At 37.8% G+C, this 17,895-nt stretch overlaps 1 protein-coding gene across 1 annotated transcript in view; it reads right to left on the reverse strand.

Moving 5' to 3' along the window:
* Positions 1-16,387, reverse strand: part of LOC134797564 (uncharacterized) — a 46,108-nt gene extending 29,721 nt beyond the window's left edge. The window contains exon 1 of the mRNA XM_063769852.1: positions 16,268-16,387. Within this exon, the coding sequence (XP_063625922.1) occupies positions 16,268-16,270 (3 nt within the window). The 5' untranslated portion in view covers positions 16,271-16,387. The remainder of the gene's footprint in view (positions 1-16,267) is intronic.
* Between the last annotated feature and the right edge of the window lie 1,508 nt (positions 16,388-17,895).

Below are 17,895 nucleotides of genomic sequence, written 5' to 3' on the forward strand. Positions count from 1 at the left end.
GGACTGTGGGCCCCTTAAACTGTGGAATGAACTGTCACCCGCGGTGTTTCGGGACTTAAACGAATCTTCATGAAAGGAGCTTACTCCCATCTTAAAGGCCTGCAACGCAATAATTTATGGTGTTGCGGGTTTCCATTGAATTTTCCTGCAGCCGCGAAAGCCGAAGACTGTTTTAAGAAAGACGGAGTTTTGAGTACGAGACGTTTGGTTCCCAACGCTGTTTTCCTCTTCGCGATGAGCAATATTAAGTGTTTTTTTTTCTAAGGATCATGCAGTGCAGGGGGGTATTATTTCTGCACAGCGGCAAACACTTACATACTGCGGTATATTTTATGTTCTCAAAAATTACTTCAACAAAAACATTGGCATTTAGCTAACTTAAATATTTTCCTATTTTTACAGTATCCATTTTTTTATGATTTCAACTTAAAACTACGCAGCAATATAATTTCATTCCTTGTATAATCCTTGTTTAAATAATGGCTCTACCTCAATATAATAACGTGCGACATTTGTGCGGATTTGTTTTTTGCATTGTTAAAGATTTTTTTGCAGTGTTATTCGTATAACAGGTTTGATTGCGACACAAAAAAACTATGTCGGTGTTCATTGTTAATTGTGATGAATTGATGACACTACTTGTTAAAATACGTATTAATTTATTCGTTATTTTGCTTAGGTATTATAATATAATATGAGTGTCCTGTTCCCATTATCTGTAAGTATATAAATATTATTATTATTTATAAGAGTTATTACACGAATCATGAAACGTTTAGCAGAAAATTTGGAGTATTTTTGATGAGTGTCATGACAAGTATCAGTGACTTAAATAAGTATAAAATTCCTAACGCTTAAGGCCCACTTGCACCATTCCACTAACCTGGGGTTAAATGATTAAACCTGGAGTTACCATGGTTACCAGTACAATTTGACACTGAGTTAACGGTTTAACCGCATAACCCCGGGTTAGTGGGATGATGCAAGTGGGCCTAAGCGACGCGTTAATTTGTTACGTTTCAAACGTAGCAGGGGAAATTTATTTTTTTAGTTTGGTACTCACAACGACACCTAGCGGCATTGTGGTTGAACAGACCGCCCAGGATTGTCTTCAGCGCCATCTATCCGCACAAGATGGCACTTGATCACTTAGTCGCAAGCTGTTACTCTAGGAAACTTTATGGTTATTATTTAGTATTAAAGATTTTCTTGAATGATTGAAAGATTTAGGTTTAATTCTTCTAAAATATTAATACTAAATATCGTTAGTCTTTTAACATGATAATTTTCAAATATTGTTTGGGACATCGTTTGCAATGCCTGGCAAAATTCCTTGGCTGTGAAGCGCGGATGTAGATTAAAAAAAATAACAAGAGAGGAAATTGATTGTCGAGCGCGATCAAGTCACTGAGATTTCCGCAGCCATGTGAGAAAGTTGTTGCAGATCTTCTCTGGTCGCTTTGTACGGGAGCCATCCCTGTAAAATATGGGAATACATCTCGACTTCTTGTAGCAAGCAAACAGAACTCAACATGGCGTCCCATATTAAGTCCCTGTAAGGGCAAAATTAGGATTATTTTTTTATAAATGTCGGCAGTGTAGCATCGGCAGCTTCAATTGAACTCCGGCTTTAATGCCGGTCTCTACCCTGGGTTTTTTTCTTCGGGCACGTGTCGGCGCTGGGCGTTGTTGTGGATCTTGGGCTGGAGCTTCGTGCTGTTCATCGCGACGTTGGCGAAGCGGGCAGGCAGCCACCTGGACACGTGGCTGACGGTATCACCGCGTGTCACCGCGACTCTTGGCTGTTCCCCTGCGCGCCTCTGGAGCAGTGCGTGGCCACGGCTTCACCGTCTTCCGCTATGGACACGTGACTCAGGTGTGGTCAGATCTAATTTGTTATTGGCTCTTTCGAGCTCGTGATTACTGTTGCGCATCGCGACGTTGGCGTGGTAGATAGGCGGCCACTTGGACACGTGATTTAGGTGTGCTGGTATCAATAGACTTTAATTAGCTTCACGCAATAGTGGCCTCTTATTAGACTTCAAGTGCTCAGTGCATAATTAGTGTATAGACTTAATAAACTTTAACTGAGACTGCCTAGCCAGTCCGATAGCATAGTGTTCTTAGTATACTTAATTAGCATAAGGGTATTTTCTGTACTGCTTTACTGTACTACTACTGTTTTCCTTGTGTGAAGCTTTGAAATTATATTTAATTGTCTCGAGCTTAAACAATAGTTTTTTCTTTATCTCATCTTAGTTTTACCTATCTGTACGCTCTATAGCGTGCTGGCGCCCAATATTACTGCTTACTCTTTCCCTCTAAAATTAATTTAGTTACTAAAATAGATTTCTAGGAATAACACAGACGTGTAGTGTGACAATAGAGCGTCAGACCCACGAACCCTGAGTACCACCAATAGTCCATAGCTTAATAAGACCAAAATGCTTGTTACATTTGACACCCAACTAAGGGGCGACGCTTTATTTTTTTTAAATATTGTTGTCACAGTCTGTGGATTCCGACGGAATCTCTCTTTGCTATTTTTTGAGCTCGGTAATGCACTGTGCACACCTCTAATTTTATCTTTAAGACGCCACTGTTTGCTCTGCTTGCTTGCCTACAAATTATTTAATACTTTGACCTTTTGACCTTTTACTATGTTACTTCTATTACCTTAAAAGTTGTAATATTACTTTTCACTAAAAACAAGAAACTGTATTTTCTGAAACTTTGTATATGAAATTCTCTAAATATTGACTACTCTGTACTGCTCTGTACCTTATTTTTTAATGATTTAATAATAATATTACTCTGTATGTAAAATAGGCTTACATATCTATGCTTACTGTTGCTCAAAGATGCACCCATTTTTTATGTAAAAGGAGACCACTATTACTACTTCTAAAACTTAAAACACTATTTTTTTTTCAAAATGCACCAAGCGACAGCACTAAAATTAATCTGCTTCTTTTTCTCAAATTTGTTGGTCGCTGGTCAAATTTCAGGTCTGCAGATATTGCTGGTGGTTTTTTACCTCTCAACGTTGTCTCGCAGCCATCTCTGGTTCTCTCGGCACAGGTCATCTCTTCTGGAAGGTCAAAGTTAGTTCGCTCTGTGTTGCTTTAACTAAGCTACATTTGTGTATTTATTGCTTTATAGGCCTGGTAATTTAGGGCTAAAGCGTTCTATTTTTACTTCTACTACTCACTAAAAGTGAAGCTACTTTCTATGTTCCAAGTGTTCTAACATATGAACACTGTACTAAGCCATCTGCTGGTACACACTTATTGCAAATACTTTAATATATATTTCTTTTAATTAAGGAAACTTAGTTCTTAAAGTAACTTTCATTACCACCCCAATTACTCTTAACTTGTACCTACTTAGTATATTTAGGTACCTATAAGAAACTATATTTTTTTTCCTCTTACTTAGAAGTTATGTTTATGATGAGAAAATGTTACTCATCTCTCTGTTCTAAAAATGAACATACTGTACCTGGTCATACTGACGGTACCTATTCCTAGCTGTTAGATATTATTATCTTACTTTACTTTATAGTGTAAGCATATTTTCCTATTGCAAGCATGCAGATTTAGATTTTTCTACAGGCGATTTATATGTTAGTTATAGATGTCACTACTATAGGTATTATCTTAGGAAACTTATCTTTTAATTTATGCAATGTTCGACAAAGGAATGTTGCACAGGTATTTCTCTCTGTTCTAAAATGAACGCTGTACCATTGCCTCTCTGCAAAGTACAAATACCTACTTCTCTTGTAAATGTTATTTACTTTAAATATTTTTAGGTTAGGGTCACTGACACTGGATAACTTTGCTATCTAAATGTTCCATGAACATGGTTGTGAAATAAAACAACAAAGCAAGTTATTTAGTTACTTTATGAACACTACATATTATTTGAATAGTTTGGCACGGAGCCCACTGTTTAGAATATATCTTGGACTGGACTTTTAGTTTACATAACCTAATAAAGTGTCTTTGTTATGTTGGATTTTCACCATAACCCAATAAAGTGTCTTTGTTATGCTGAATTTCGCTTTGATTTCTTCTATGGCTGGTTTCAGGCAATGAGGATACTGCTGGCTTGTGACTTGCTTGCTTGCTGTTGCTTGCTTGCTTGCTGTTGCTTATTGACATCGAGGTTTCGATGTCAAGAAGTTCTTCTTGGATATGACTTCGTCCTTTGATGCTTAACGCGTCAGCTGGTTTTCTGCATTTAAGGTTGGTCTAGTGCATCTAATAAAGTGATGAAATAGTGCTTTGTGAAGTGAAGATGGTGATTACAAGTGCAGTGATGTGTTGATCCATGTTCCCTCGAACATTGGATGGAATTTCAATCCCATCTGGAGCGAAATTTTTCATTGTGCACTTGTATATAACCTCCATTTTCAATTCCTTTGGCGCTTACGACCTTTTGGAATGGGAAGCCTATACGTCAAACTATATGCGTTCCGTTTCACGTAAAGATTTAATTGGATCTGTGTTCAAGGATTAGTTCTTGTGTTTCGTATTATGAAAATAATTTCATGGTGTGTTCTTACACATATTGACACTAGAAAAGGGGAGACTGGGGCAATCTAGTGCCCATCTCTTTTAAAACTCTAACTTTTGTGATAACTTTAAACTTTGATTAGAAATTGAAGTTCTCTGAGTAGGTACGTTCTGCTTGTTGTGCACTGTTTCTCTCTCTCTATAAGCAGTGTACGGGAAGTTGCTTCCACCTCTGTTGGAACAAATTCTTAAGGACATATACTGACGTAACTTTATATTTTGATAAAATCGTTTACCTACTCTGAATGCTTCTCTTTGTATCTCTGAAAGGGGACGGTAGTCTTCGGTGTGTTTCTGCACATTTGGTACAATAGGGGAGAAAGGGAAAAATGTATAACCGGTTTTGACACTTAGAATATTTTGTAGTTTCTTTTAATTAGAAATGCATTTGACTGCTAAGTCGCGGTCTACTTAATTTCATGCATTGGATTCTCGCTTGCGGTCCGTGCATGGGGAGTTCGTGTTCTTCTGCTGCACGCCTCCATGGAGTCTATAAGGTTGAAATTTTGTTTTCTTCCTGTCCGTACGCCACGTTGTGGTGTTTCTGCAGTCTACTCTTAGCTTTTAGTGGTTGTGGAGTAGATAAAGCTCGGACGTGCACCCCGCTTAGAACTATTCTTCGCTCGCTGCACCGCCGAGATTTACTCTCCCAATCTCTCACTAGTCGATAGTTTTCTTGCATGTTAGTTATAAACATAGTTTAACTTGATAGTTAGGGTTGTGTATACCTCATGGCATAGTCAATATAGTTAATAAGATGTTAAAAAAAAAATGTTTAACTTACATTAACATTTTTTTTTATCTAAGTTGGGTGGTAATGTTACGTTTCAAACGTAGCAGGGGAAATTTATTTTTTTAGTTTGGTACTCACAACGACACCTAGCGGCATTGTGGTTGAACAGACCGCCCAGGATTGTCTTCAGCGCCATCTATCCGCACAAGATGGCACTTGATCACTTAGTCGCAAGCTGTTACTCTAGGAAACTTTATGGTTATTATTTAGTATTAAAGATTTTCTTGAATGATTGAAAGATTTAGGTTTAATTCTTCTAAAATATTAATACTAAATATCGTTAGTCTTTTAACATGATAATTTTCAAATATTGTTTGGGACATCGTTTGCAATGCCTGGCAAAATTCCTTGGCTGTGAAGCGCGGATGTAGATTAAAAAAAATAACAAGAGAGGAAATTGATTGTCGAGCGCGATCAAGTCACTGAGATTTCCGCAGCCATGTGAGAAAGTTGTTGCAGATCTTCTCTGGTCGCTTTGTACGGGAGCCATCCCTGTAAAATATGGGAATACATCTCGACTTCTTGTAGCAAGCAAACAGAACTCAACATGGCGTCCCATATTAAGTCCCTGTAAGGGCAAAATTAGGATTATTTTTTTATAAATGTCGGCAGTGTAGCATCGGCAGCTTCAATTGAACTCCGGCTTTAATGCCGGTCTCTACCCTGGGTTTTTTTCTTCGGGCACGTGTCGGCGCTGGGCGTTGCTGTGGATCTTGGGCTGGAGCTTCGTGCTGTTCATCGCGACGTTGGCGAAGCGGGCAGGCAGCCACCTGGACACGTGGCTGACGGTATCACCGCGTGTCACCGCGACTCTTGGCTGTTCCCCTGCGCGCCTCTGGAGCAGTGCGTGGCCACGGCTTCACCGTCTTCCGCTATGGACACGTGACTCAGGTGTGGTCAGATCTAATTTGTTATTGGCTCTTTCGAGCTCGTGATTACTGTTGCGCATCGCGACGTTGGCGTGGTAGATAGGCGGCCACTTGGACACGTGATTTAGGTGTGCTGGTATCAATAGACTTTAATTAGCTTCACGCAATAGTGGCCTCTTATTAGACTTCAAGTGCTCAGTGCATAATTAGTGTATAGACTTAATAAACTTTAACTGAGACTGCCTAGCCAGTCCGATAGCATAGTGTTCTTAGTATACTTAATTAGCATAAGGGTATTTTCTGTACTGCTTTACTGTACTACTACTGTTTTCCTTGTGTGAAGCTTTGAAATTATATTTAATTGTCTCGAGCTTAAACAATAGTTTTTTCTTTATCTCATCTTAGTTTTACCTATCTGTACGCTCTATAGCGTGCTGGCGCCCAATATTACTGCTTACTCTTTCCCTCTAAAATTAATTTAGTTACTAAAATAGATTTCTAGGAATAACACAGACGTGTAGTGTGACAATAGAGCGTCAGACCCACGAACCCTGAGTACCACCAATAGTCCATAGCTTAATAAGACCAAAATGCTTGTTACAAATTTGACTAATAGGTATTTAATATGATTTGTCTTAATGTTTGACGATAGGTGTTTAAGTTAATGTAGGTATATCGGAATAGGTGCTAAAATATGTAGAAACGGTGCTTCTAGTAATAAATTAACACGCCGGAGAACCTGATCAGTTTATATTTAACATTGCTTGACACACTTTTCCACTTTAGATACCTATTCACTTTCTTTAGCGAATCGTGTCTATCGTTTAATATTATGTCACCCATAAACTAAGGTAGGTATTAATTATGAAGGTATTTTGTGTAAATATTTAAGTACATACCTATTCATAAAGATCATGGAGTATAGAGTAAAAGGAGCGAAATATCTTATGGTAGAACAGTTGTAAAAGTGTCCAGCAGTCAGCTGTAAATAATGGTTCCAAATCTCTCCAGAGTAGCGCTAGAGTAGCTAAGGACGTAGGCGTTATTGACGGAGTGAAGTGCGCTGTCAATAATTTGAAATTTTTATCAAATATTCTAGGTATTGTAGCGCCACCTATTTAAGGTTTTATGACGGACACTTTTTGATACATGGAGATTGATTTCCTTTTACCTTTACCTTCCATAATAAAGATGTTTACAGATGATTCTGTGTGGCTTTAATTGGCTACTATATATTATAAAAGACAATCCTAAGCATAGAACCTAAGTAACTAATATAGACTAGTGTCAGATAAAAATATCTTTGCGACTCTTATTTACTCTCGCGACGGCCGTTATCTGTTTTCTCGTGGCATTTTATTAGGTACATGATGTAATCAAACCTAATACCTGCTGATAGTCAAGCGTACTTAGTTAATTACGGTAAATATTACGTATGTTTTACTTGATTGCGTGTAAGATAAGTACCTATTATTAGGTACTGCACTTACCTACTAAATGTTGTATAAAGCCCGATTTACACGGCGCGCGAACTTGATTACCTCGTAATGTATAAATCTGATTGTTTTTATGAGTTATTTGCTTTAACATTTAGGGCTTCACTCCTTTTCATAAGTATTTTTACGAGAAATTGCCAGAATCACGAATAAAACTGAAGCCGTGTCGGTTTATTATTTCTAATTTTGAATATCACTTTTCGTATTCTGAATAACAAAAACGAAATCTGACGTTTGCCATCTAGGATATCAAATAAATTCGACGTTATTGATGATATACCTACATTTTGAATACTTTTTGGTTTGAAATTACTTTTTGTACAGGTACGGGTTCCAAGGTAAAAGTGATGTAATTTTACTGTTTCTAATTGTGGATAAGTACAGTCAGCAGCAGAAGTTGCTAAGCGGGCGAGGTGTTCAAAATTACCTTGACACGCCTTTATTCTCTTAACAATAAAGTCGCGTCTCTCTTAACAATAAAATGATCTCATTTTGAACACCTCGCCCGCTTAGCAACTTCTGCTGCTGACTGTACAAGAAAGGGTCAATCTACGATTTTACATTTAACAAATACTCGATCTTTTATTATGACGCAAAAAGTGATGAGGGTCGTCGTTATAGACTGTTAAAAGTTAGTGAATAATATGGTAATATGCGTTAGAACTAATGGCTACTTCACCTAATTGCGATCCATATAGCCCCTCTTCCATACGGACGGTCGTATACATCTGCATTTGGCAGCCCTCTTGATCTTGTGTCTTAGCAGCCAATTGATATGCAAATCTAGGAACCATCTTGCTATTCGAACTCATGGCTCATAAAGTAATTGCAACGTTTCCTTACCTATTAGACGATTGACATTTATTTGTGGCGGTGCATAGAAGAAACTTGAAAGATTTTGACCACGATTTCCTAAGGCCATTAACACCCAAAAAAAATATCTTCAAGATATTAACAAATAATTGTTTACAGGAAGAAATGTGAACTCTTTGTCAAAATAAAATCAACAAGAATTACAATGGTTTGTATAACAAGCCACTTGATCTTTGATATTTTACTTACTGGATCTATTTACAAATTAAATATAATTTTGCCCTATAGACAAGACACCTATTTATTACCTACTTGTATCAGGTGTAAAGCAACACGTGCAATGAATTAAGCACCTATGTATAAAAATGTGTTTACTTTAGGTAACTCTACGTTATAATTATTTATTATGTCATATCAGAGTCTAGTAAATAAAATTGTCAACCCCCATACAACAAAAAATTTACAATATTGTAGATATGACATTTACTAATATTATTTTCACATTGTTGGTATTTGCTATTTATAATTTTAAAACGTAAAATTGGACTTCACGGTTCGAGTTACAAAAGAAGGTTTAAAGCATTTTAACTATTTTAAACCCTTAGAAGAAGTATAACAATATTATAACTAGATGGCGTTATTTAAAAAAATAAGCGTAAAATGCGATAATTGTACTTTTGTGCACACGTCGTCAGTGGCCAGGAAGTCGGATTTTACGTTAACAATTTATACGTATAAAGGTAAAATAGAAAATTAGCAAAAATACACGAGGAGATCGCAGTTTTGTATGGAAGTTGTTCGTCTTGGATTTGACTAGTCTCTGGTCATATCCAATGAGGCCAATCATATCCTTGGCAGTTAGTCACTATTAAATTCAGTCAAGCAAATAGGTACGTGCAAAAATACATTTGGATTAAATTTTATACGGAATAAAAAAAGTTGTACCACAGATTGCTGACTGATTTTACTTTGTGATTCATGACCGTGAAGTTGGTCATTCGATGCGCAATTAAAGGACGCGACACGTGAAATGGACTGTACCAATATTGTATTATAAGGAATATTATAATTAGGTATCAAATTCTTTTAAAACCGGTCTTACAGGAAATTATACGAACATAGGTATTAAGATAATGTGCGGTATCAAAATAATTACCTACAACATGCGAATACCCTGATTGTGAAATGTGCTTACTATCGGGATTTCCCCAGCGACGAGAAATATATAAGGAAAGGGGTAAGACGAACATAGGTTATTTTGCTCGGTACAAGACAAACAGTATGAGGATTCCATACAAGTGTTTGTCTTGCCCCGGTGATAGTCTTAACCCACCTTACCTTAATATATATCTATTTAGCGATATATTATTATTATTATGTTTATGTGGGCCTTTGACTGTCGCTTCGACCAAGCTGTGATCTATTGTGACGGCCCTTTAAAGTTCATTACTAATGCCCGTTGAATCCAGGAAGTTCCAGATTCTTTGGGCCGTAATGCTCTGTACCTCATAGGGTTCCAGTATATGTCGCCCTAGGTAGGTACTTCTTTTGGACATTAGTGGTCCGCAGGAGCAGAGGATGTGCATAGCAGTCTCCTCTGACTCTTGGCAGAACCTGCATGTCGCATCTTGTTTTTTCCCTATTTGAAACATGTGTTTGTTCAACTTGCAGTGTCCAGTCAAAATTCTAGTCACCGCACAAGTTTTGTGTCTTTTGAGCCCTAGAAGCTCCTTAGCAGTTTTGCTGTTGAACCCTTTGATTAGAGCTTTCGAGTGTTCTTGTCCTTTTACGAACTTCCACCAATCGATTGCTCTCGTTTTTTCTATGTTGTTGAGCAGAGAATATGCATCCCGTTTTGTGGTTCCACAAAACGGTTCTGGGCCGACCAGGGGTGTGTCTGCGCCCTTTCTAGCAAGTTCATCCGCTTCTTCGTTTCCGTTAATGTCGGAGTGCCCTGGTACCCATCTAAGTATGACTTTGTTGGAATAAGCCAGTGCATTTAGGTTTGATTTACAGTTCTGGACTAGTTTTGAGTTTGACTCAAGAGATTCTAGTGCCAGCAGAGCAGCCTGGCTGTCTGAGTTGATGTAGATATGCTGGTGTCTTAGGTTTCTATCCAGGTTGATCTCCGCACATTTGTTGATGGCGAAGACTTCTGCCTGGAAGATTGAGGCCTGTGTGCCCATGCTGACGCTAGCTCTGAGCTTAGGTCTCTCACCATAGATCCCACATCCTACATCATTGCCTTTCTTGGAACCATCCGTATACCAAATAAGGCTTCCCTCTTCGACGAACATTTGGTCGTTAGTCCATTTGTCTCTAGGAGGTATTTCTACTGTGTACAGTTTAGTAAAGTGACATTGAGTGTGCGTGTCATCTGTGGGCATGCTAAGGGTTCTATTTGCAAAAACCCAGGCCTTTAGTTTGGTTAATGCTTGAGAGCGCCATTTTGGCCTGTTTAGCGTGCAGATTCTGTAGACGCACTGCTTGGCCTCCTTTTGCACCTGCAAGTGGAGTGGTATAATATCCAGCAGTGCATCTAGGGCCGCTCCCGGTGTCGAGGAGAAGGCGCCTGTTGCTGTTAAACAAGCCGTGCGTTGCAGGCTGTTTAATGTGTCTATTGCCGTCTTTTGGTTGGTTTTGTTACACCAGACTGCGGAAGCGTAGGTGATAATTGGCCTCACTACAGCTGTGTATAACCACATAGCAATTTTGGGTCTTATGCCCCATCTCGCTCCTGCCATGCGACAGCATGACCACATGGCCATTTTTGCTTTTTGTATGATGTTCCTCAGGTGAGGGTTCCAAGTTAACTTTTGGTCGAAGGTGACCCCCAGGTACTTGACCTCGTCTGAGTATGGTATTATTTGTCCATTAAGTCTTGGTTCTGTGAGCTTTTCGAGCTTGCGTTTTCGTGTGAATGGAACTATCACGGTCTTGCTCGGATTAATGGACAAGTCATTTTCTCGACACCATTTGAATATGGTGTTTAGAGCTCCTTGGATTAGGTTGGATATCGTGTGGAGGCATGGGCCTTTGATGATGACTACAAGGTCGTCGGCATATCCTTGTGTGTCATAGTCTTGGCCTGACATAATTGCAAGAAGTTGGTCCACTGCTAGGGTCCATAAGAGTGGGGATAGAACGCCTCCTTGTGGGCACCCTTTTGTGGTATAAAATTCATGCTCTACAGTGTTGAGGGTTAGAGTGGCTACTCTATTCGAGAGCATGCTATGTACCCATCTGGTGGTGGTTTCGTCTACTCCCTTTGATTTCATACCATTGAGTATGGTCTCTGTGGGCGTATTGTCGAAAGCACCCTCGACATCAAGGAACGCACATAGAGCGGTTTGCTTATCCTCTAGGGTTTTCTGCACCTTGTCAACCAGGTCAAGTAGGGCAGTCTCCGTAGATTTTCCCTTTTGGTAAATTTAGCGATATAAGGCAGGGGGACCGATTGAAAAGGTAATTTCGTATTGATGAGATGAGATCTGTCAAATACATTCATTCAGGTTTACTAGCTATACAGGCTGGCTAAAAAATAAGTTCATTCCCGTTGCCAGGGAAGTTTTGGCATTATACTGAGCAACTTTTACTGTGGGACCAGCCCCGAAATCGCGAAAAAGAAATTGGCTGTCTTATACATTTTGGCTGGTCTATTTTCTATGGCAGGGTTTTTTTGGCACTTATTTTTTAGCCACCCTGTATAGTCGTAGTTGTTGAATGTTGGCATATGGCTATTCCCTCTACATATAACCACTTCAAAGCTGCACGGTGACTAGAAATATGTGTTATTAATTAAAATAAATGAATAAACAGGGTAAATTAATTTTAATATTACAAAATAACCAATAAATACGACGTATATACCTAGGTTTTAAGATAAGACCGTAAAGCTTGTCTAAGTTAATTTGTTATCAAAGATTAGGCTCTAACGATATTTAATCATTTTTATATCTAGTCTCTGTTGTGTTTTTAGGGTTCCGTACCCAAAGGGTAAAAACGGGACCCTATTAGGTACTAAGACTCCGCTCTCCGTCTGTCCGTCCGTCTGTCTGTCACCAGGCTGTATCTCATGAACCGTAATAGCTAGGCAAATTTAAATTTTCAAATGATGTATTTCTGTTGCCGCTATAACAATAAAATAAAAACAGAATATAATATATATTTAAGTGGGGCTCCCACACAACAAACGTGATTTTATTGCCGTTTTTTGTGTAATGCTACGGAACACTTCGTGCGCGAGTCCGACTCGCACTTGGCCGGTTTTTTCATTTGGAGTGTTATTCATTTTAGCATCCCATTGAAGTGAAAAATGTGAATTCCAGTTACAATAGAAGGAGATTCTCAATTCGCTTGAATTCAATTCTTATTTCAAAAGACGTTTCGCCGAGGATGTATTTGTTACAAGGAAAAATAATGCTACCTCATAAAAAATCATGGCAGTTTTTCTAATAAGTTAGCTCTGTTACCGAGTTGTTTAGTGATTATAATTAAATGCTCAATGACGGATAAAAAACTTAGTACCTAATGGAAGAAGTCACGAGTCTCACGAATGAGTAATTTAAAAGAAAATGGACGGTTATCAAATCATGTAAAATAGCACCTTACTTTACAACAAATTGCTACAAGATAAGATAACATTTGATTACGACAAATACCTACTTAAATATAATAAATTACATTTGATAAATATACTGATAAAACATCTGAATTCTTTCGATGAAATTAAACCCAATTATAATTTATGCAAAACAAAATTACTTATAGTATTTTTCAAACTGGAAGAGTACGATGATAGGTGTCATCCCCATAAAATTAGGGAAGTTGTTAGTCTAACTAGACTGTGACAACTGTCATGGAATCATCTGTAACAGAGGGCCTACCCCGAATATCGAATTTCGTTAGCTACAATTTATAACTTAAAAATGCCAAATGTCGCATAATTGTATTGAATTGACATCTATCATCGTACCCTTCCAGTTTGAAAAATATTATAAACAAACTTACCTGTATTGCATAGATGCAATTTGGATGTAGGTGCATGTCTATAATTATGAGGCAAAAAGTGTTTTGACGACAAAACCTGGTATGCTATTATGTTATTGTATTAAATCGTGAGCGTCTTGATGGAGGATGGACCTCCAGGAATTTAAACGTTATAGCTATACCCGCCACCGATGTACGTTTTTTTTTAAATAGCTCGTTTTAGAAGGTACGGTAAGGTACATTGAGGTACACTGCAGGTACAATGTTTATAAATTTGTTGAAATTCCTGCACGTCCACCACCCGCCATTATGACGCTCAAATTATATCAGTGATTGAATACTTTTAAGTAAGGGGCTATTCATAAATTACGTCATTTCAAATTAGGGGGGGGGGGGGTCCGGACATCGGATGACGGTAGCACGACGTAGGAGGAAACGGGGTCATTTGAAGCATGATTTTTGGATGATTGTAGGGGGGGGGGGGGGGTCAAAAATCGTCAAAAAACGATGACGTAATTTATGGACAGCCCCTAAGTACTAAACTGTTTTACATAGTGAAGGTAAAAATAACTTAGGAGTTCTGAATTTATTACCAATAAACTATATGGACTATGGACAAAAACTGTATGGATTATGAATAATTGCTGTTACGTATATATATATTTTGACCTGTATATTCCACGCAGACGTTTAGAACTTATGTCACTTTATGTACCGATTGTGATTACTATTCATGATACAGTATATATTTTTAATTCAGGCCTTATAACTGTAAAAATTCTAAACTTATGTACCTATTTTGACTTAATACTTATATACAAACATATTAATATATATCCATACCAGGCACCAGGCGGCTTAGCACGGTCGCGTTTTTATCCCTTGTCACCATGCCTGTCACGTTCTAACAAGTATGTAAGTGCGAAAGGGACGCGCATAGTGATAGTCGATAAAAATGGAACCGTGCTGAGACCGCAGAACTTGTGAAGGCGGGAAAACCGTGGGTCTGAGACTCACTGGGTTATCGGCTAGATGGGAACGCAAACGGATAGAGCACGGTAAGTACCTGCCGCATAAAATAGTACAATAATAGTGAAATACTTGCTGATAATAAATTGATTAATTAAAAAAAGGGACAAAAAGGTCGTTGAATTGTCATAAATTTTCTCAAAATGTAAACACACAGAAGTAGGATCACTGTATAACAAAACCCCTGTTTAGGTACAGCAAACAGGCTTAAACGTTGCCGATTGAACATATTATATGTATATACTTATGTGTAGTCAGCATTTTTTGACATTGTGTCTGAAACCAGCTGCGCTGCAGTGTTTACTTGCTATAGACATATTTGACATATTTGTATGCGACATCAGACACGCCTGCCAATTATCTCAAAACCCCTACAGTCCGTAGCGGCAACATACCGACTTGCCATCATACTTTAAACAAAAACGTATCTCTATTATAAGAATTACGGTTCCAAATCGAATGACTAGAAAGGAATGTCAAATGGTTAAAGGGTTAAATATGTAGTTACTCGTAACCTATAGGTTCTTCTTTCTAACTGAAAAGGCTCACGTGTTTAGACGAAAATACTTATGACAATGGTTATACCAATATTTTCTAAATAATAGTTACCTCAACCAAACCGCAAGCAATTAAATCAATTTGAGTATTTGCACTTTGCACCTTGTATTTTGATGATCGCGAGTTAAATAGACAATTAACAACTCCTAAAGATGCAATTTTATCAACAATCGATGACCTAAGTGTCCTAAGTAATTGAGTGGCTCGTTGTCACGTGTTTTAATGCAATAAAACCTGAACAAGCATGGCTCTACGACCAATTTCCTTTTTACTTTTACCTATATCTTTTTAGTAAAAGATGTTCTGAATTTTCGGGTACCTATTAAATATACATACTTTTACAATTATTTGGACCGATAGCGAAGCGAGTAAGACGTGTGATATTTAAATTAGGATTATTTATTATCCTAATTTACAAAATAAATAAAGGCCCTTTGCACCTCTGGGGTGCCATAGGACAACAACAACAATAATTAAATTAAACCTCAGGTCCAATGTTCGTTTATGGAATGTAAAAAAAAAAATAGGTTTTAGCTGGGCTGGATGTTTTAGTTAACTTTCGATAAATAAAAAAAAACATTTGGTTATGTGAGGTAAATTTTTCATAGTATTAATTTTTATCTTGCACTATTTCATGATTTTAATAATTTTCAATTGCAAGAAACGTGCTAGGAAAACATGTGAACTAGTTGCATGTCGATTGCTCGTCTTTTTATTACTATTCGTAATTGTTTGGTATAAGGTCGGCATAAACATATATCATAAATACTTTTATTTATTTAAAAATTTGCGTTTATGTATGTAGTTTTTCGGTTGTGTTTACATAAACACACATACATATCATCATCATAATCATCATCATCAGGCTATAGTAGTCCACTGCTGGACATAGCCCTCCCCTAAAGAGCCACATACATAATTATGTTATATAGTTATTTATATTTAGTGAATATGCCTTAGGTTTTTTGACTATCTAAACACCCTGCACAACCTACAAAACCGTATAGGTACACATCAATACCTACAGGTATTTTTCAATATCATAAATTTTAGACCACACCGGTCACATGTTTCCATAATAAAAAAACACATTTTCATGACACATCACAAAAGATCCGATAAATATCACAGAACACTCACCATAATTAAAGTTTACACGCGACCGGTCCGCAACGCGCGTGCACTTCGCTCGGCGGTCAGTGCGAGACTGCCGGTAAAGTATCCATCTAGGTGCGTATGCGCATCTTCATTGATGATAATGATAACTTGATAACGCATTTCCCGCCTCGTTTGCATCTTGATTGCAATTCTGTTATCTTGTGTGAACTATTGAATTGGCCAAGGATTGTTTAAGGACGCAAATGGTTTGCTTAGTTAGATGTACCTATATTATAACTCAATTGTTGATTCGTTTCTTTTCTAATACCCCTATTACGAGCTCGTTACATCATCCCTAAAATTGGGTTATTAAGGATAAATAAAAATGGAGCAATTTATTAAAAATAAAAAGATAAAAGAAAAGAAATGCCAAAAACAGATGGCAGGATGACCTAGACACATTTTGCAGCGACTGGCAAGAGCATGTACCAAACCGTGACAATTGCGGTTGGCGGAAGAAAAGGGACGCACTTAGGGTTGCCAAATGGTCGGGATTTGGCGGGATTCTCCCGATTTTTAGCATGTGTTCCCGATTCCCGACGAAGGGAAAATTGTCCCGAAAAATAGCTTCACGTTATAAAACAATAATTTCATGTTCCGAACTGTCGTCGAGCGCGTAGCTAACGTAGTGCCAATAATGTAAAATATCGTTGTTTTTAATACAATTACTTTAATTTGAATGTTTTTTTTTTCCCGACTTAAGTCCTAAAATCCCGAAAATAATATATTTTTCCCGATAATAGCGCCTTTCGATCTGGCAACCCTAGACGCACTTGTCTATCGATTTCGAAATAATCAAAATTTAATAAAGAGCTGTAATGTAGTTCCTATTAATATTATAAATGTGAATTAACTGTGTATGTCTGTATGTTACATCTTCACGCTTTAAACCGCTGAACTTAGATGAAATTTGGTATGGACATATTTTGAGGTCCGGGGACAGACATAGGATAGTTTTCATTCATTAATCATCATCATTCTACGCAGACATAGTCGCAGCAGAAGCTAGTACATTAGGTACAGTCGCCATCAGATATATCGGAGCGGCCAAGGTGCCCACAAATATCGGAACACGCCTCTATTGTCAGGGCGTTAGAGCGCGTGTTCAGATATTGTGAACACCTTGGCCGCTCCGATATATCTGATGGCGACTGTACATAGTATTATGTCTATATAAAACATAGCATGGACATGATGTATGTACGTATACGTGTGGCTGTGGCAGCTGCATTCATAAAATTGATAGAGAATGTAAGCAATTTTCCAGAATTGTGATAAATTTCAACCCGCGGCCATTTTATTACACAAGTATAATACAAAATGCAGTGCACTGAAACGTGCATTCTGAAAAGCCCCGTATTAATGAATCTCTTTACAAAACTGGAAATGAATTTATGCGGTAAAATGACTAGTTCATTACGAAATGGGTTTTGTTCTTCATTTACTGGCGGTAAATAGCTCTTTATGTAGGATGCCGAGTACATATCAGTGTAGAGCCATCTCGTATTTCTGTGTAAAATCTTGCTAGACATAAAGTTATGTAGGTATCTAGTTTCAAACCTTGAGCAGAACTGCATAGAGCGTTACATTGCTTCCCATGATATATATAT

The sequence above is a fragment of the Cydia splendana genome, chromosome 15 (genome assembly GCF_910591565.1).
Source record: "Cydia splendana chromosome 15, ilCydSple1.2, whole genome shotgun sequence".
In the NCBI taxonomy this organism is placed as follows: Eukaryota; Metazoa; Arthropoda; class Insecta; order Lepidoptera; family Tortricidae; genus Cydia; species Cydia splendana.